Here is a 20,838-nt window from a genome sequence, read left to right as displayed (position 1 = left end):
TCAAGCCTGAGACTGAGTGTGTTCTGTCCATCCACCCTCCAAGGAGGAAAGAAATGGCCTCAAAGACTGGCACCAGTCTTTGGTGGGGCCCAATTCAAGGGCCTGGTGGGCAACCCTGAGCAGGGGTGGGGTCTGGCTGAAGGGGCTGACCAACGGCCTGCCTGCTGACAGCTTTTCCTGGGGAGCAGCCCCTGATGCCCCATCTCCCAGTTTTCCAGGGGCCTTAGACTTTGGTCTCTAGGGTTTTGGGGTGCCCCAGATTCAGAGCCCCAGTTACTCAGGGTTCTCCTGCCAGGAGGAGAAACAGAAAACAGTGTGGGGTTGAAGACCCAGGAGAAGCAGTCCATCCCATGCCTTGGGACTGAACTGCACACCACGTTACATGATATGGCCTCACGAGCTCCTGTCTGACTCCCTGATTAGACTGCACGATTTTGGATGGCAAGGTGCCTGGGGCTCGACAGCAGTTGCCCCTGGTGGAGGGCCCTGGGGTGGGGGCCAGGGCCCAGAGAGAGCCCGGGCCAATCAGAGCAGGAGGCCCTGAGATGCAGTTAGATCCCCAAATGGAAGAGGAGACAGAACTCTCACTGGCCAACCTGAGTTCCTGGTAAAGTACAAGGTGCCAGGGGTCAGAGAGGGCCTTTCTCAGGCCTGGCTAGAGAAGGGGAACAGAGGTAGGGCTCTCTGCTCCATCCGGAGCCTTCCCAGGATGAGGTTAGGCTCTGGTGCTCCCCCCTGGGGGAATGGATGTCGTGGCCTCTTCTAAACTATGTTTATCGGGAGTCCCAAAGGTTGGTCCCATCGTGACCCTCAAACTGGCGGGCAGGAGACTAGCTCTGAGCACCCCCACGCCTGCCATGAAGGGCTGCTGCTGAGGTCGGAACGGGGCTCAACCATGGTTTTTCCAGTCTGGGCCCCTCACACTGGAGCAGAGGGAGCTGCAAACAGGCAGGGGAATGGAGCCAAACTATGGATGAGTGAGGCCAGAAACCCAGGCTGATCTGGGAAGGCAGGGGCGGCTTCCATTTGTGGGTCTTTTCTGGTAATGAGAGCCAGGACCATCTGTGCAGGACCTTCTCTGGCCTTCCTGGGTGGCTCAGCTACATTCAGGGCTATGGCCCCAACTGGAGCCTGGGTCAGGGTCTGCTGGCTGACCTGGGGACCCAGGAGGTTAGCAGCAGTAGCAGAGAACGGGGTCGGGTGGGGGGCAGTTGATGTGAGGTATGGAGGGGTCTGGAGGTATGGGGTGGAAGGAATAATGGCTGCCTCTGAGTCTCCAGGCTTTGGGTATACACTCTGGACGGGCCATGGGAAGATAGAGCCCAAATGGGAGACAGAGCAGGCTCTAGCTCTGCACTGGGGTTTGGCTCAGCGTGGGAGAGACCAGAGAAAGCAAAAGGCTACATGAAGGAAGCACAGCCAGCCCAGTCTGGTCTAAGAAGAGAGTAGGGACTTGATGCCAGCCTTAGCCACCATCTGCCCTGCCCCTCAAGGCCCTGGGACCCGCCAGAAGGACCCTGGGATTCCAGCCTCAGGGCGGCTGGGCTGCAGCTGCAGTGCTGGGCTCCAGGTGGCGCCAATCCGCAGACTTTCAGGGAAGCCTCTGACCACCCAGCCCGCTCAGTCTCTCAGTCTATCTGCCTAGCTTGCTCCCTTGGACAGCATCAAGGTGATCCCAGGGCCTTAGACCTGACTGGGGCTGCATGCATGCAAAATACACTCAGCGGGTGGAAATCCGCACCCATTTCTTTGGTGGCAGGGCCGGCTGCTCAGTGAGAAAGCCCTTCCTCCTTGCCCGCTGCCCCCATCCTTGCATAAAGTAGAAACTTTCACCGCCTGACCCCTTTGAGGACAACGCCTTACTTCCCTCCTCCAGGAGACAAGGTGACAAGGACAGACCCTGAATTCCAGTTCTGGGGCTTCCCCCCTCCCCCTCAGCCATGTGACCTTGAACAAATCACTTCCCTCTTCGGTCTCTGTGGCAAATGTGGTAGAGGGGTTGGGGGCCTGTGGGAACTCTTAAGATTGCTTCCAGAGGGCCTCCTCCAAGTCCCGCGGAGCCGTGGCTGACCCTGCAGGCAAGAGGGTCCCCAGTCCGCAAGCCTAGGTCCTGGGACATCCCACGGTTTCCAAACAAGTGCAAGTGCAGGTCCCTGACATGCCGTCTCTGCTCACTCTCTTGGGGTTTCTTTGCCTTTTTTTTTTTTTCCTTCTTTCCTGGATGAAATTCCTGCCAGCTCGGAAGGAAGGAGGGAAGGGGAGCGAGCCACAGCGCAGAAAGTTTCCTTGACTCCTCCTCCGCCTGTGTCTCCCTCCCTTGCCAAGCCCAGCCTGTGAAACTGAATAACGAAGATCACTCAACAATGCCTGCCCCTCTCTGACTGCACCGGTCCTGCGCTGCCGCCGCTGCGGCCGACGACACCCAGCAGAGCCCACGGGGCGGTCCCCACCGACGGCGCAGCCAGCCCGCCCGGCCGCGGGACCCAGAGGCGAGCAGCGGCCGTCACCGCGCCGGAGCGCCCGCCAGGTGCCCCGGCCGCCGGCCGCCGAGATGCCCAGCCCGCCCGGACTCGGGGCGCTGTGGCTGTGCGCCGCGCTATGCGCCTCCCCGTGCGCCGCCGGCGCCCCACAGCCCGGCCCCGCACCAGCCGCCTGCCCGGCCCCCTGCCACTGCCAGGAGGACGGCATCATGCTGTCGGCCGACTGCTCGGAGCTCGGGCTCTCCACCGTTCCCGGGGACCTGGACCCCCTGACGGCTTACCTGTGAGTACTGGCCCGCACGTCCCTCCCCGCTCCCGTCTGGCCATCCGCTAGCGCCCAGCCCTGGCCTCGGGCTAGGGCACCTGCTAGGTGCCGGGAAGCATGGGCATCCGGGGAGGGCTCTTTCCCTTCCAAGGGGGCTGCTGCGGGACTGGGGTGAGGCGTGCCCCTGAGCGGGTGGGAGGTGAGTCTGAGACTGTGGACCAGGCAAGTGGTGAGGCTGGGCTTCCCTTGGTTTCTCAGTGGCCCCTGTCTGGGGGTTTACTGTGGGAGCTCAGGCTTGGTAAGAGGTGGGTGTCTGGACGCTGGAGCTGGAGGGCCCCCCGGGGCTGCTTTCTCCCCCTACGCAGCAGTGCCCAGACGGTGGCTGAGCGTGAGGCTGACTGATTTGGTGGTAGAGCAGAGGGGAGGGGCCCCAGTGGGGTGCAGAGATGTCTGTTCCTCTGCATGCAAGGAGAGCAGAGCTGTCACACAGGCTGGGTGGCCTTGGGGGGGGGTCCTAGAAGCTGGGAGAGGGGCCTAGCTACTCTTGGCTCCACCAAAAGGGCCCCTGCCAGCACCATCTCCCTCTGCTGAGGCCTCCTGTCTCCCCCGGGGGCCTCCCTGAAGTCATGTCCCAAGAGGCCGCGTTGGAGATACTAATTTGTGGGCAGGCGCCGAGGCCGAAAACCAGAGAACCATTTTTAGAGCTGAGTTGGGGTGAGATGGCGCGTGAAGGGGACCCTGTTGGGGGCAGCTGTCCCGGGGAAGGCTCAGAGGAGCTTCCCCCTCAGAGCCTGAGGGCTGGGGGCACTCCCTGCTCCCACCTGGGCAGGAGGAGTGTGTGAGAGTGCATTCCAGACCACCTAACCCCACCCCCACCTCTGCTCTGGGAAGGAAACCTGCCCCCCCCCCCCCCCCCCCCCGCCCCTGCCCAGACTCCTTCACCTTTTCTCAGAGGAGTTCAGGTGGGAAAGTCCCAGACCATCTGTCCCAGGGATAGGTTCTGGGGCTCCAGGACCTGGGAGCTCTGAGGAAGAGGGGGCTGGGCTAGTTTTCACAGGAGCCCAGCAAGTGCCTGTTGAGCTAAATGGGATCCGACAATCAGTTGTGAGGGTGTCCTGGCGGCACGTGGAGGGTCCTGATTGCAACCCTTCATGGAGCTCCCTTCCCAGTCTTTCTGTCCCTAGTTGGATGTCCGTCTCCACTTCAAGAGGCACAGGCTGGGGACCAGGGCAGGGAGTGAGAGGAGAAAATAGTGTCCATATTCCAAAAGGGCAAATTGAATCCTTCACAGCCCAGGAGGTGAAGGCAGCAGTGAACACTGTGAGCCCCTTGGGGGGCTGGGAGGCTGCCCCTCAGCTGGTAGAGGAGGGCTGGCTCTGGCCCCCATGTCTGCTACAGCTAGGGCAGCCCCACTTTTAACCATTTTATATATTGGGGGTATATGACATTGTTTCATTTGAAGACAGGGTTCTGGGGCTAGAAAGAGTTTGGAAATGGCATCTGTAGAGTCTTTCTCTGGGGGAGCAGAAGGAAGGGGCTTTTCCTGGGTTGAAGGGGGGGGCTTCCAGAGATTGATTGTTCCAGTCTCCTTTCTCAGCACCTGTCTTTCCAGACTGACCCTTTTACTGGAAGAACTTGGGGAAGGAGAGGTACAATGCCACCTTTGGAATCCAAGCGTCCCACCATCCAGGCTGATGGGAGATTTTCCACCACCTTGTCACAGTTCCTTGGAGCTGTGAGGTCTGCACTTGGGTTCAGTGGAGGTGGCACTTTCTGAGTTTGTCTTATGTCTCTGTGGGAATACAGAAAGCCTCTCTCTCCCAAGACGCGGACTTGTGGGAGAGGGGAGGAGACGGAGTAGGGTCCTGAGGCAATGTGGGGGATTTAGCAGTGGGCTCTGGAATACTGGAGGGAGGTGGGAGAGAACCATGTCCCCTGCCCTGGGCTGTGGACGGGTCCCATGTTCATGGTGGATGAAGGAGTCTCTGCTGGGGGCAGCTGGCCTGAGGGTGGCTCAGAGGAGGAGTCTTCTTTCTTTGCCTCTCAGGAAGGTGGAGCAGGCATGAGGGTTGTCACTGAGAATAGTGAGGGCAGGGAGGTCATGGGGCTCCCTTCCTCCTCAGCAATGTCAGGCAGTGCCCAGTCTGGCCTTGCCTCAAGGAGCCCAGCTCTAGCAGAGGACAGTGCAGATTTATATTTGATGATGGAACCCACAGTGCCTCTCTGTCTCGGCCCCCAAACCCTGGTTCCTTCCCAGCTTTGTCACCTGCTGAGTCACTGAGCTCCTCTGAGCCTCGGGCTCGTCATTTGTGTATGGAGAGAAATGGGTAGCAGGGAGGATTAAATGAGACAATATGTCAGTATGAAGTCCCTGGCACAGCGCCTGACACACAGGGGGTGATGTGGAAATGGTGGCTATTATTATCATGCCTGCTGTTGGGTGTGTAGTGGAGATGGAAGCAAGCTCCCAGGACACTTCACACAGGAGGGAAATTGAGTCCAGGGGTGAGTATAGAACTCAAGGGAGGGGCACCAGGCTGGCTCAGTCAGTTGAGCGTCCAACTCTTGATTTTGGCTCAGGTCCTGATCTCAGAGTCCTAGGATTGAGCCCCACATTGGGCTCTGTGCTCAGCACGGAGTCTGCTTGTCTCTCTCCCTCTGCTCCTCCCCGTCTCCCCCAACTCTCTCTCTCAAACAAACAAACAAACAAACAAACAAATAAAATATTTAAATAAAAAGAACCCAAGGGAATGGTCTGTGGCAGGAAGAAGAGAGGTGTGTGCTAGGGAGTCATCTGTAGGTGTTGGTCTTGCTCAATGCTTGGTTGTTCTGGGGGCCTGGGGTCCAAGGAGTCGGTTGACAGTGGGGGTGGGGGTGGAAGGGGAGTGGACCCTTAAGTCTTTCTGACACGGGGTTGAGAAGGTGAAAGGTAAGATTAAAGCACTTGGGTGTACAGGAAGTGGCAGGCCAGAGGGCATTTGAAGATCCTTAGAAGGAGCCATAGATTGAATCATAGGCAGTACCAAGGAACTATGGACTCCAGAAGATACCTGGGGGTCCTAGACCTGCCCCAATAAAAATTACTTCACATCTGCTTACCCATCCTGGGAAGGTGAGAGTCCCTCCTTCTAGTCAGTTACCTCTCATGGTGCACACACCTCTACCTTCCTCCATCTTGGTTCTAGCGAAGACCAGAAAGTCTTTATACCCAACTGCTACCCTTTGCTTTGACACCTAAGTCCAAAAATTATGATTCTTTTGGGGCCCAACGCCAGCCCTGTTTGATCAAGCTTAGGAAGACAGACTTGAAATACCCACAATCTTTCAAGGATCTCTCATTTTTTGAAGTCTCCTCCCAAACTGAGTTGCCATGAGCCTCACTGGGGTTTAGACCTTCTTCCTGGGTAGGGCCTGTTCTGGGAAACCATTTGGAGGAGGTGGAGCTCTGGGGCATTCCAGCTTGATGGTGATATGAAGACAGAAGGCCTCTTGCTGTATTCTACCCCACATACACACAGTGAAGGGACAGGGATGTCCAGACAGCAAATACTTGTTGGCAAAGACAGAGAATTGTCCCCGAGTAGGAGAATCTGAGTAGTTACTATCTGTTCCTCCTTTTGCTCCCAAAGTTGAGCCGTATCAGGAATGGATGGTGGGAGAAAAGCCTTCTTGGGAGGGGAGTTGTAAAAGGCCTGAGGTCCCTACACTTGCAGTTGGCCCTGAGCATCCATCTCCATCACCCACTGCTTTGGGGGCAGAGAGAGGGGCCGCCCCTCCGGGCAGCCCTAGTCAGGCTGCTCATTGCCCTCTTGGGACTTCACTCCCTTTCAGACTGCCCATGATAACCACTAAGCTTGTTTGCAAGGTCAGCAGGTTGTGTGTGTGTGTGTGTGTGTGTGTGTGTTTGTGTGTGTGTATGTGTGTATGCTAGGTAATTTGCATCCTCCTCATCACTGCGTGGGGGATGCCCATGACCGGATGGAGGCAGGCCACTGGGGGAGGGCAGAGGGGTTGATAGCACAGGCATCAGCCACAACAGAGCAGGGGATGACTCATCACTAAGCCGTGAACCTGGGCCAGCTGGTCTGTGACTTAGTTTTCTCATCTGTAAATGGAGCTAATATCTACCTCATAGGGTTGCTGTGTGGATTCACTGAAATAGTGTTTGTAAAGGGTCTGGCATGGTGTGTGGCCTGTGGGAAGAGCTCAGTCAGTGTTAGCCAGTGTTGTTATTAGGGTGACCGGGGCCAAGAAATGTTAGGCACGGAAGTCTTCCTGGAGGAGGAAGTCCTGGAGCCAGCATTGGGAGGAGAGGAGGAGCACTGTTCCGTGAAAGGCGTGGGATGGTGTGTGTGTGTGTGTGTGTGTGTGTGTGTGTGTGTGTGTGTGTGTGTGTGTGGTGGGGCCACGAGAAGGAAGAGTGGCTGGCAAGGAGACAGAAGTTGCTAGACTGGGAACCTGGAGAAGCTATAGTTTCCGGCTGGCTGGTGCAGTCTTAGGGCATCGGGGCAGGAGGTGGACAGTGGATGGAAGATGCCAGCCTCCTCCCAACATGTCCCGATGGGCCTTGCGCGGTCTATCACAGGAAGAAGCAGAGAAGCAAGCAGCTTCAGTGGATAAGAGCTGGCCTTGGGCACGATGTACCCTGGGGCTCAATGTGCCCGGTCTCCTGTCTCACCTCCAAGGCTACCCTCCCTGGGTCAGGCCTCAGTTTCCATTTCTGGTAGATTCTAAGAGCCTGAGCCATCTCTGCCTTCCTGAATCTTGGGATTTGTGAGTTCTAATCCTCGGTCCCTCAGTTGCTATGATGCGAGCCCCCAAACTTTTCTGGACCTCAATGTCTACACATTTCGTTGAAAAACATGAGTGGGAGAGGCAGGGAGAAATCAACCCTGGGCCTGCTCCCCCGATGCAGGATGGAGAAAGCCTCCAGCGAGAATTGCTTAGTGGAGGTGGGCAGTAGAGGAAGGGACGGAGGGAAGGGGGAGGATCCAGACAGCACCCGGACCAGGGCAGAGAGAAGGGCGAAGCCAGGGAGAGTGATTCCAGGAAATGGGGTGCCAGGCTTCCTCCAAAGTGCAGCCTGGGGGGACGGGCCCATCAGAGGGCAGGCCTGGGGGGTCGCCGGAGGAGGGTGAGTGCGTGGAGGAGCTAACACCCCAGTTCAAAGGAAAGGCAGGAAACAACCCTAGGCAAAAGAAAAAGGAAACCTCTGGGCTCTGGCAGCAGCAGGCCCTGGGCGCGGCCGGGTGGGGCGGCTGGTTGGAGAAGGCCTGGCTCCGAGCAGAGTTGGCCCCCCGCCCGCCCCCCGCTCAACCCCACCTTCCCCCACACCGTGGGCTCTCAACCCTGATGGCCCCACGTGTGCCACAGCCTGCTTCCCGCACTGCCCCTGGCCCACCAGGCTGGGAGACGGACGGGGCATGGGGCACCGGCTAGGGCACCGCGTAGGGAGACCCTGCCCGGGAGGCCGGGAGGCTCCGGCTGTGGTCTCCAGTCTCTCCACCCCAGCAGCTAGGGGCTTCGTGCCTTTGGACAAGTTACTTAACCTCTCCACAGTTAGCTTCTTCACCTTGAACCTGGAAGCAGGAACAGTATTTACTTGGAAGGGGGTGGGGGAAGGGCTCATGACACAAAGAAAGCCGGAGCACGGTGTCTTTCATGTTTATACCCACTTTCAAATGTTGACGATTTATATTGTTTTTCTCCATCTTTTCACCTGCAAATGATCTGCTGAGGCCCAGAAGGGGAATAACAGAGCCACCTGTGACAGGGTGGGGATGTGAGGTGCCCGGGTGATCTTCTGGAGCCCCATCAGATCGACCCCTTCTTTCTTCCTCCCTCCCTCTATCTGTACTAATAAAGCCCCCTCCCCTTGACCTTCAGGGACTGGGGTGTTTCACAGAGCCCATTCAGCTCTTGAGCTCCCAGCCCCCAGGATGATGGAGGAAGTGATCCTCCTCACAGGGACACATGAGGAGCTGGCCCCTGGCCTGGTACCTGGTAGGAGACTCTCCAGAGAGGAGAAGTCTAGACTTCCAGGTCACCGCTGTCGGCAGAGCCCAGCTTCTCCCCAGAAGCGGGAGTTCTGTGGAATTAGAGCCTTCTCTGGTACAGCCCGAGGAAAAGTAGGTGTGTGCGGGGCAGTTAGGATTTCTGCCCCGGGACATGCCCTTAGGGGCCAGCAAGCGTTACCTGAGCCCGTCCCTAATGGGCTGTGTGACCCTTAGGCTAGTAAACTCACTCTGTTGGGTGTAGGGCCAAGGCCAGGAGTCCCACTGGGGCTTTGGGAAGGTACAAGAGACAGGGGTGGGGGAGAAATTTCCAACCCTCTTTCTCATATTGGAAATGATGCCTTCTTTTAGTCAAACTGAAATGGACTCATTGACTCAGGGGCTCTCAGGGTTGTGGGAGCCCCTTTGTGCTAACTAGTTCCTTGCAAAAGAAGGGGGTGGTCCCCAATGTCTAATGACAATTCAGGTCTTCCTTCCCCCCACCCCTCCGCCCTTCAGACATGGGAGAACAGGTCTCAGGAGGAGAAAAACACCCAAGAGGCCAAACCTGGGCAGGGAGCAGAGTTATTTTGGAAGCAGCGAAAGGACATGGCGGGGGGGGCGGGGGGGGGCGGGGGGGTAGGGCTCAGGGGTTGGCACTGCGCCCCCCCGGAGCCATGCCAGAGCAGGCCACGGGCGGGCTGGCAGCAGGCAGGTGGGGGCTGGGCCCTGCTGCTCCAAGACAGGGTACCTCCAGAGCTGCCGAGGTGTCCTCTGTGCCACTGTCTTCTTCCTCCTGCAGAGCTAATAAGGAAGACCTGTATCTTGAATTTCCCCAGCCCTGGGGCATCGGGGCCCCCTCTGATGAATTGTGTGAGATACAGAATCTAAGGCTGGGGCCAGGGACGTACCTCGTGCCCAGTTTCCAGTTTCCTGCCTCTCCTGTCTACTGTCGCACACGGCGGGGTTGGTTGCCTTCCTGGTTGACATTTTCATTCCCTAGACTGTAACTTTTCTTCCAGGAAGAAACCAGATTGTCAAGAAGGTCATCCTTGGGGCCCAGACAGACATACCTAGGAAAGTGCCACTGTGAGGGCCTCGCTGCCTTAACCTACGGTGGTACCAGTGGGCATTTACTGCATTTGTGTAAGCATCCCCCTGGCATCATCTTGCAGAAACCCCGGGAGAGAGGGGCTAACATTATCTCCATCTTATGGATGAGGAAACTGAGACTTCTAGATGTTAAGGGTCTGGCCTGAGGCCGCCAGCCAGTGGTGGGATTTTGCCCTAACCACTGCCGCTAAGGGGGTCAGAGCTGGGGGTTTTGGAGCTCTGAGGGAATGGGCAAGACTGTGGGCACGTTAAACTCCCAGGCACAGCAGTCCCTTAAAGCCTAGTTCCAGTTTTCTTGTCTTTCTCAAGAAGTGTTGGTGGTTTCATTCCCATCCCATCGGCCAGCAGGGTCTCTGGGAACTCCTCTGTGGGGGCTGCTTGAAGGGAAGGTGCTAGGTCCTCTGTGAGGCAGTCAGGATGGGGATGGGGATGTCAGAGGAGACAGGAAGAGTTGGCTCACTGTACCAGATGGTCATGGGGAGCGTCCGAGGTCAGGAGCTCTCTGAGGACGGTGCTGGTCAGGGGAGACCCCATCCTGAGTCCTGAAGGACCAGGGGATTCAGGCAGAGAGTGGACAGGCAAGGCCCGCCAGGAAAAGGGAAAGCAGGAGCCTCGAACACAGAACACACTGGGGCTCTATTACTTCATCACCACAGACTTTCTATCTCACTCCTTAAGGGAGGATATTCCAGAGCTGGGCTCTTGGCCTTTTTCGCCTCAGGCCACACATTTAAAAAACAAAAACGAATTCAAGGTGTTTAGCAGCTGGGATAAATCAACTAGGCTGCTCCCAGCCAAAGGCTTCTAGCCAACCCCACCAACCCCAGGCAGCATCCGGCCCCCCAGGGGCGGAGACCCTTTCTCTGTCTCTCTCTCTCTCTCTCTCTCTCTCTCTTTCTCTCTCTCTCGGCCACACCTGGAAGCACTGCTGCGGAGGAAGAAGCTGGTGTTTGCAGCCTGGACTCACAGGTTCAAAGCTCAACTCCAGCACTAACTCGCTGGATGGCCCTCCCTGATTCTTCACCTCTCTGAGCCTCAAATGCCTCAGCTTCAAAATGGGCGTAAGGATATCAAGCTCTTTGAAAGACGTTTGCAATTTGGCAGAGTGCTTGGCACACAGCAGATGCCCGACACATGGGGGCTATTGGTATTACCCACTCTGATCTCCCTTGGAACGAGAAGCACTTGAATGGAGAAATGGAGGCAGGCAAAAGGTAGCCCTGCGTCTTATCGGTATAACTCCGCCAATTTAGGGCTTGGCTGGGAGTGAGACGCAGAGGGTTGGATCTAGAACACAGTTCTCCTCATCCTCTCTCCCTGCCACCGTCCCCTCCCCTTTGCCCTTGGAGGTGCTGGAGGAGGTGGGGGTGTCCCTGAGAGTGTCCAGAAAGGCGGATGGGAGGAGGGTGCTGAGTGCCTTCCATTGCACTTGTGTCAGGGATTTGGACATGGTCCCTAGGCCCAAAGCCAAGGCAGATGGACTACTGAAGGGGGAAGAGGGGAGGAGTGGTGGTGCAGAGGAGGTGCCATCACCGTCCCCATCTACCACCCCAGCCCAGTTCATTGCTAGGGTCACCGCAGGGCAGGGAGGGGGTGGTCGCTTGGGTGGCCTATGGAGGATCAAGACTGTTGAGATTTATTCCACCTCCCTGTGTGATTCGCAAGTTTGAATGGTCTCCCGACCTGAGTTACCATTGACTCCTGGGAAACAGGCCAAGGCAGCAGCCGCTAAGGGGCTTTTAACACCTCCTGTAGGAAGGAAGCCTTCCCTTAGGTTGACCCCAGCTAAGGATTCTTTTCCCCAGGTCCCTGGGTCTCTCCCAATTTGCTTCATGTTCCTTTGCATATAGGACTGTGCCGTTCAGTGGGGATAGCTCTATGGGTAGAGTGTGTTTAAGCCGGGGTTTAAGCACAGTTGCCAGAGCGCACTGTTCGCATCCTGATAATACCTCTCCCCCCAGCTCATGCTGCGCTCTCCCGTTCCCCTTTGTTAATGATCAGTGATAACGCCACTCAAACTCCCTAGCCATGTGGGGAGCAAACATTCATTTGGGAGCACCGTGCGGAAGGCTTTCTCGTGCATCCACCCTTGTGGGCTGTTCTGTCCTTCCTCCCTCTCTCAGACAAGGAGGGGGACACCGGGCCAAGGGGGAGAGCCAACGTTGGAGGTCAGCTTGGGGCCTCCAAAGCCCAGGCTCTTTCCTCTGCCCTGAGGGCTCGGAGAAAGAGACAAGACAAGCACACAAATAACCGTGACACTTTGTGGGGAGTGAGACGTGCACCAGGCGGGTCCAGATAAGGAGCAGGGGGCAGGCGCATAGAGGAAGGAAAGCTCATGTTAACTAATGCCATTGATGCAGAAACCCCTGGAGAGGCAGTTGTGCAAGGGAAAAACCACAGGAGTGGGCGTTAGAAGCCCTAGGTGGACACTTATGTGCAAAACAGAATAATCATCTCTCCCCGATGAAGTGGTTGTATTAAGCAAGGTCCTGCTTGGATGAGTGCTTAGCACACAGAGGATGTTATTTCCCCCCGCCCCACGCCGCTGCAAAAATATCAAGTAGGACTGTGTACCCATGTCTGTTGAGGGCGCGTGTGTGTCCACCTGACAAAGGCTCTGCCTCATCAGATTCAGATTCAGGGCATTAGAAGTTGGAGCTCTCAGGGGAAGGGCCAGAACTCAGGCTTCAGACTGGGAGCTTCCTGAAGGCAGGATCTGGGCTCCTGGTTCCCTTCCTCTTAGGACTACATCACACGCCCCCCTTCAAACACATGGGCATGTGCGTGCGTGTACACACACACACACACACACACACACACACACACACACACACACACACACACGTACCAGCCTCTACCTGCAGGGGGCACTCTGAACAGGGTCACAAACACTACAGGAATATGCATTCGGTCTTTCTCCCTCCTCCTCGGCTCCAGATCTGGGGCAGCCCAAGGGTGGGGGTGTCTGAGGAGGGGGAGGTGGATCGAGTGTCCAGGGATTGTGAAGGTTGAGGCAGGAAGGGGCCGTAAATTAATCCCCTGCCTTTGTGGTGGACAGAGCGATTAGGAGGCTGGGAGGAGAGAAGAAAGGAAGGGGACTATTGTCTAGGACAAAAGCAAGAGAGAACAGGAATTGGGACAGGGCCTGGGCTCCCGCCCTCACTTACCTGGGGGCAGACCCAGAAGAGTCCGGAGCCCGGAGCCAACTCGCTTCTCAGACGGGACTGGACCCCGGCTCTCCCCGCACAGTTACCAGCTTCTGCACTTGTGAGCTGGGTGACTTGGGCTAACCCCTTAGACCGGCGCCTACATCACAGACGTGCCCCCTCTTCCACCACACGGGCCCCGTGCTTGGGTGAATGCTGCCTGCTCTCGCCATCTTACAATTCTACACTTGATCTTAGCCAAAAGGCCGAGAAGCGATCGCCATCTTACAATTCTTCATCATTTTTTAACAAGTGGCCCCACAGTTTTGTTTTGCACTGGGTCCCGTAAATTGTCCTGCTCTTCACCCCTCTGAGCCTTGTATTTCTGGTTTGTAGAATGAGGAAATCTCTTGACCAGCCTCCCATCTCCCATCCCAAGTGGTCATAGATTCAAACGAGACCCCTTCTCCGTGCTCTGTCCTCTGATTCCTAACATGGCAGATACATGTCTTCTGTTCTTACAATCCTGATAGACAGGGGGACGAGGGCAGGAATGGACAGGAGGAGGGGTCTCCTTAGGGATGCCATAGGGTAGAAGAGGCAGCTTCTGTCCGGATGCACCTGAGGTGGCCTCGGGGCTGGAAGGGACACTGGGTATCACTGGGCTGGGGGCACTCCTTGGCCTGAGCATGGCATGTGCAGGGGACAAGGGCTACGGGGTGCGCTGTGCCAAGGTGAGGCATGGGGCGCACCTGAATCTTGGTGTGACTCTGGGGGGCAAGGCCTTTGCTTGAATGGGAGGGCCTCTGTGTGAGTTGCACCCCTTCCCAGTTTTTCAGAGTATAGCAGATTGGTTAAGTGCATGAGCTCTGGAGCTGCCCCTCCAGGGCTCCGATCCTGGCTCTGCCTTTCATCAGTCTTCGGGGAACGATTTACTCTTTGGTGCCTTAATTTCCTCACCTGGAAATGATGGGGACGGTAACGATGGCCACCTCGTAGGGCTGTTGGGAGGGCCGAATGAGTTAATATATGGAAAATGCTTAGAACAGTGTCTGACGCATAGTAACCTCAAAGGGCGTTAACTATTACTATTCATTTATTCAACTGATAAACGTTTACTGAGTGTGTACTCCCTCGCAGGCACAGCTGTGCTTGGCACCCTGTTTTACATCCACAGTTCTCCATATAACAGCCACAGTGGCTGGTCCAGGGGGAGGAGACAAAGGTTTAGTGCCCTGTGTGAGCCCCCTCAGGAGATCCTCCCGCCGACCCGCAGAGCCCTGCTGGCCCCGGCCCTCCCAGCTCTCCCACCCTCTGGCTACTGTGCAGTGAAGGGCTGCCCGTTCTGGAAGAATTGGGGGATATCAATAGGTCCCCTCCTCCAGTTTTGTCTGAGACTCCCTGGACACCGGCCCACCTGAGCTGTAGGTCCGCTCTCTGTTCAGTGGAACTGGAATCAGGAGACCCTGGGCTAGAATTCTGTCTTTGCCACCAACTTGCTGAGTGCCTTTGGACAAGTCCTCTGATCTCTTTGGGCCTGTTTCCTGTCAGGCTGGCAGTTCCTAATCCCAGGATATTGCAGAGACAAATGATCGTGTTTAAATGAAGAGGCAGAGGGAAGAGAAGGGGAGGAAGGAGCATGAGCGAGGCCATGTTGAGACTGTGGGATGAGGGAGGTGCCAGGGTCCCCGGAGATTTGCAGTTTCACTCAGTGAGACTTGAGATCCCAGGGGCTGGGACAAGGCACGGCCATCACCAGCACCTCCAGGGCTGCATGCCCAGCCAGAACAAGGCCCCCCATTAACTATGTGCAGCCAGCGGAAAGAGGAATGCCCACCCCCCCGCCAGCCGACGCCACGCCAACCCTCGCTTCGTTGCTGGCTCCCCTGATCTGAATGCAGAAGCCCAGGGTGCCGCCTCCCCCTCTGCCTGCCCTGCCTCTACCTGCCAGAAAGTATTAGCCTCACCCTCCAGATTGGCATGGGGGTGCAAAGGCACCATGCTGCGGGGCCCGGGGGACCCGCTGGGGGTGGGGCTTGGGGTCAGGAAATACCTGGGCTAACCCCTAGAACCCTGGTGTGCCCGGCGCTGATGGACAGCCCTGGAGCCTGTAGGGGGTCAGGGCTAAAGAGTATAGCAAACGGGAAAGGTTTGGAGACACAGAAGCTTGCCCTGGGGGCCCTCCTGAAGTTTTGTTGCAGCCCCCCACCCCTAACCCAAGCTAGAACCCTGGCACAGGCAGACCAAGTCTTCACCACCACTTGCTTTAGTGTGGCTCCTCAAGAATGTGATCCCTGGGAAATTCTTTCTGGTGTCTCTCCTCCTTCCTGCTGTAATATCCCTGAGTTTCCTTCCTGTTCTGGTCAGAGGGGAGAAAGCCAGCAGCTACTCCTGCTGTGTTGGTCTCAAACGCACTCTGGGGTGGACTGGGTTTCACTTCACTTTCTCCAAGAGGAAGGGAGCCTAACCTATAGAGGCAACCTCAGAAGCAGGAGGTGGAGATGTTGCACGGTCCCCAGGGATCCTGGAGGGGCTGCTGAGGGTCTCTGTCTGCCCCTCCACGGGGACTGCACAGCACTGCGGCTCCCTGCCCCACAATCCCCCGGGGGCTGCCGCCAGCCCGCTCAGTGCCCCTGTGGCCCCACCATGCGGGGATGGGGCAGAGTTGGTGAGTGGAGTGAGGGCCAGATTTCAGCCTCTACTTGGCCTTGCCCACGCCAGGCCACAACTGGACATCTCTGTGAGTCAGTCTGGTCAATACTTAACCAAAAAGTGATTGCAAAACTATTTATGAGGGGTTGCTTGAAGAAGATTTATTCTATCTAGTCCCTTGGATCTTCCAAAGTCTTTTTACCCCAAGTATGGGCTGTAGACCAGCAGCATCAGCACTGGGAACTGTTGGAGTGTGCAGCTCAGACTCCACCCCAGACCTACTGAGTCAGAATCTGCATTTCAGAGTGTGCCGGGCACTGCCCCAAAGCTTATCCTTGCAGTAAGTCAGACCGTCCGCTGAGTCTCTGGCCAGCCACTCCCCCCATGCCGTCCCACCCAGAATTGCTTTAGCCTCATTTATACTTAGGTGATGCCCTATTGGTTTATATCTAGGGCAATAAGAAAAAGCCCCGTAGACTTCACTGTGATTTACTGTGAGGATGTGGTTAAGAAATGGGTTCAGACAAGAAGCCTGCAGCTCTGGGGGCCAGTCTTCAGGGGAAGCCGGGGAAGCATCAGCTTGATTTCAGATACAAGGGATTGACGGAGATGTCTCTTCTTCACGGAAGCTTCCCTAATCCCTCAACCCTGGGAGAGGGCTCCCCTCTGTGTGCCTGCTCGGCCCCAGGGCTCCCCGTGGGTCTGAACTTCTGGTCACTTGTCTGTTTCCCAAACTAGACTAGGAAGCCCAGGAAAGCAGGGCCCCAGCCACCAATGCTCCCTGGTATCCTTGGTGCTGGCACAAGCCCCTTGCACGGGGGTGAACAAAAGTACTGGTGGATTGAGTGAAGAAAGGAACGAACGGATGAATACACTAATGAATGGCCAGAGGCAGGAGGCACAGAGCAGAAACCAGCACATGTGCTCACCTCAGAGAGAGGGCTGCGATGCTGGGAGGGAGGGTCGCCCTCTCCAGACTTGGTGGTGGCCCTAACCGGGCTCCGCCAGGGGCCGGAGGTGTGGCATCCAAGCCAGACGGCTGCGGTGAGCATGGAGCCGTGCTGGGGAGCCTCTTAAGCTGCCAGTTAGCCAGCTCATGGCCAGGCTTGGGTTTCATTAGAGTGAGACATCTGTTCTATAAACCCTTCTACTTAGAAGTTTTTGTCTTTCCTATTCATTCTCCTTACTACTTTTTCTTTTAAAGAACACTTCTTTTGAAAATTTCCATCCAGTTTCAAACAAACTAAGAGGAACAAAGGTATGTGCTTGCCTCTAGGCTTGGATGGAGAGAGGCCTCCAGGGACTTGAGGCTCCTGGTTCTTCAATCTCCAGGGTGTGCTCTGAAGGTCCAAGATGAGTGAGCCCTGTGATCTGTGCTAAGAGAGATCTCAGGCTGGTGGGTCAGAAGGTTACCACCTTGTAAGTGCTTGGATGAGGATAGGCACAGGCCGGTTGTGGGGGTACTCAGGAGGTGGGGGGCAGCAGTGGGGAGGGGTGGGTCCCACCGTGGAATCCTGCAATGGCCCAGGGTGCTGGGGCCGATGGCCAGGGAACTCTGGGAGGGAAGTCTGAGAACACCAAAGCCCTTGGCCATGCCAACAGATGTCAGTAACCTGCTATGTGCCAGAGCCTGGTGCAATGTCCTGGGAGTGCACAGATGAGTGAGATGATATTGAATCATGGATTGAACTTCTGATTTCAATTCCATGAGGTAAAATGTTAAGAAGTATTGACAAGATGCTGTGGGAATCTAGAGGGAACCCTTAGCCAGGGTTAGAGCTAGAACCCTTAGCCAGCTTGAGGTTCAGGGAAGATTATCAGAATGAGTCTCTCTGTTTTTTAACTAACTTTTTATTTGAGAATAATTTACATCACAGAAGAGACTACCTATCGCCTGCTAATTTTTTTTAAAAAAGATTTTATTTATTAATTCACAGAGAGAGAGAGAGAGCACAAGCAGGGGGAGTGGCACGCAGAGGGAGAGGGAGAAGCAGACTCCCCACTGAGCAAGGAGCCCGATGTGGGGCTCCATGTGGGGCTCCATGTGGGGCTCGATCCCAGCACTCTGGGATCGTGACCCAAGCCAAAGGCCGACGCCTAACCAACTGAGCCACCCAGGCACCCCTCGCCTGCTAAATTTTTACAAGCTGAGTACACTGGCATCATCAGCACCCAGACCAAGAAACAGAATGTCCACAGCTTTCTAGAAATCCTCCACCCACCATGCCTTCTTCTAGGCACTTCCCGCCCCCCGAAGGGTAACCACTGTCATGATTTCTAACAACATAGGTACGTTCTGCCTGTGTTTTGCACTTTACATAAACAGAGCGCTATTTTATGTCTGGCCTCTTTCCCTCGTTGTGTTTGAAGTATTTTTCCATACTACACTGCTGTTTGCCGCAATAGCTTACTCTTGCTCATTGCTGCGCATACTCACTTCGGGAGAACACAACACAGTCTATCCATTCTACTGTTGATGCGCAGTGGACACGTCCCAGTTTAGGGGCATTGTGGATAGTGCTAACATGGGCAGTTTTGTACAGTCATTTGGTGAGCATCTGGATGTGTTTCTGTTGGTTATACATCCAGGAGTGGAATTGCTGGGTCATAGATCCAGGGGGAGTGTCTAGGGTGAGAATGAGTTTCCTAGGTGAATGTGGATGGCTCATCAGCTTGGTCTGAGGCTTCAGGAGGGAGGCCAGTGGCAGAAGGTAAGGAGAGAGCAGGGGCGGGGGGAGGCCACAGCAGGGCCTCAAGGACCAGCAGTATATTGAGACCCATCTGACTACCTACTGTATACTTTCCAGTGGCTCCTATTACAAAGTATCATGAACTGGGTGACTTAAAACAACAGGAATTGATTCTCTTATGTGCTGGAGGCCGGAAGCTCAGAATCAAGGTGGCGACAGGGCCCCACTCACTACAGAGGCTCTAGGGAAGAATCCACTGCACGCCTCTTCTAACTTCCGGTGGCTGCCAGCTTCCTTGGCTTGTGGCCACATCACTCCAATCTCTGCCTCTGTCTCTACATCACCTTCTTCTCTGTGTGTGCCTTATAAGGGCACTTGTCATTGGACTTAGGGCCCATGCAAATAAACCAAGATGTTCTCCTCATTTCAAGATCCTTCTCTTACTTACACCCGCAATGACTCTTTTCCTAAGTATGGTCACATTCACAGGGGCCAGAGATTAGGGCGTAGACATGTCTTTTGGGGGGCCACCATTCAGCCTACTATACCATCCCTCACTGCCATCCTAAGCACCCCAGCCCAGTACCCCCCTTTGCAAAGCTCTCCGGCCACTTTCTGATGGCTAAACCTGTCCCTCTTGGCTGCCGTAGGCCAGCTTCCTCCTGAGATTCCTGCAGCACTAACGTTCAAGGCTCTTTCCAGCTGGGTCTGTGGTTCTGCATCTCTCCTCTGGCCTCGGGGTCCTCCCTGTCTGTACACACGGGCACACGTATATGCCTCCTCCAGCGCTCACCGAGGCTCTGCACACAAGGGCGCCCGGAACAAAGCACTGAGGCTGAAGGCACCTTTCCAGCAGGGTCCAGTCCCAGCCCAGGGCACCATGCCCAGTGGCAGTCCAGTGTCCAGCCCTTCTCCATGTCCCTCTCCCCCAGACACCACTACCTCAGAGGGAACCTGACGGTTACCTGGTCCCAGGGCTTCTGTGGCAGTCCTGGTTACACACACACACACACACACACACACACACACACACACACACACACACACATCTCAGAGGGAGGAGGGAGGAGCCTGGGAGAAGGGGCAGGAGCCCAGCCCTTTGCTCTTCCTTGGAGGAGGCCTGGGAGACAGGAATGCCTTTGGCTGGGGGACCCTGGCCAGAGATCAGAAGATCAAAGGATGCAAAGATCAGGGCTGGGGCAGGTGGCACTCACTTGGAAGCAGCAGAGAGAAGTAGCAGCGGGTGCCTCCTAAGGGCAGGGCTGACCCAGAACGCCCTCCCCTCCCTTCTCCTCCCCTCCCCTCTGCCTCCCCACCCCATTTCCGTTGTGACCCTACTGTGCTGCTTCTCCAGGAGGAAGGGCTCTAGGGGTTGAATACAGCGGAGGGGAGGGATACTAACTGGCATTCATGCCACTTGGGAGGCACCGCCACTCCCCCCGACACACAAGGAGTCTCCCATGTAACCCTCACGATTCCCGTAAGAGGAACCATTACATAACCTGTTAGAGATGCAGAAACTAAAGCCCAAAGAGGAAAGGTAACTTGCCCAATGTCAAACAACTGGTAAGCGGTGGGGCCAAGATACAAACTCTGGGCAGTCTGACACCCGAGCCACAAACCACTACACCCTAACAGAAGGCCCAGAACTCTGTTCAGTCCAACTGCAGCATGAGGGAGTGAGGCTAGACTACAGGGAGGACTTCTTGCTGGGCAGGGATGTTAGACCTGGATCTTGCATCTAGTCTTTGTACAAGTCCGACGAACCCAATAGGTAGGGAGTTAGGGAAGAGGGTATGTTGTTGGGGCACCAGCCGGAGGGTGGGATGGAGGCAGCAGGACCGGAGAGATTCAGCATGAAGGAGGCAGGAGTCGCCGGGAGTGCCAGGCATTTGGGACCTCAGCAGCCTGCCGGCGGCAGGTGTGGCAGGACCTCCCCCGTGGCTGACTGGGCCAGCAGGGCGAGGCGCGCCCAGGTGGGCTTGGAGGAGGGGAGCTGAGTTCCAGAAAGTTCCACTGGACCTCCGAGGCCCCTGGGAGTGGGACTCAAAGCCTGACAGTGACAAGACGGGTGGGGCTCTCCTGGGCCGGCCCTAATCCCCCTGCATTGTTCCTGGAGCTGCGGCCGCCCCCCAGCTTCCCGGCCCTTCAGCCCCAGGGACAGCCACACGACAACGAGACAACGACGCCGGGGGCCTCTTGGGGACCGAGCTGCTGCCTTGCGCACCGGCTCCTCGGACTCCCGTGTGCAGCAGTGTTCAACAGAGCGAACTGGCGAAGGTTTGGCTCTGCCGCTTATTAACTGTGTGAGTAGACACGAAGTAACTCGATATTCCCCAGCCTCCGTTTCTTCATTTAAAATGGGAATAAATAATGCTTCACTCCTTGGCTTGATAAAAGGATCAAATTAAATGAGACCAAGGATGTACCAGAACTCTATGAACTGTGAAAGACATTCAAATGGAGGGGAACTGGAGAGGCAGAGGGGTGGGGTTGGAC

General features: G+C 56.2%; 1 protein-coding gene across 1 annotated transcript in view; it reads left to right on the top strand.

Moving 5' to 3' along the window:
- Positions 1-2,551: 2,551 nt before the first annotated feature.
- The window catches only part of LGR6 (leucine rich repeat containing G protein-coupled receptor 6), a 118,667-nt gene continuing 100,380 nt past the window's right edge, over positions 2,552-20,838 (top strand). Inside the window, exon 1 of the mRNA XM_035721970.1 lies at positions 2,552-2,763. Within this exon, the coding sequence (XP_035577863.1) occupies positions 2,552-2,763 (212 nt within the window). The remainder of the gene's footprint in view (positions 2,764-20,838) is intronic.

Source organism: Zalophus californianus, chromosome 10 (assembly GCF_009762305.2).
Source record: "Zalophus californianus isolate mZalCal1 chromosome 10, mZalCal1.pri.v2, whole genome shotgun sequence".
Taxonomy (NCBI): Eukaryota; Metazoa; Chordata; class Mammalia; order Carnivora; family Otariidae; genus Zalophus; species Zalophus californianus.
This window is presented reverse-complemented; position numbering and strand designations above follow the sequence as displayed.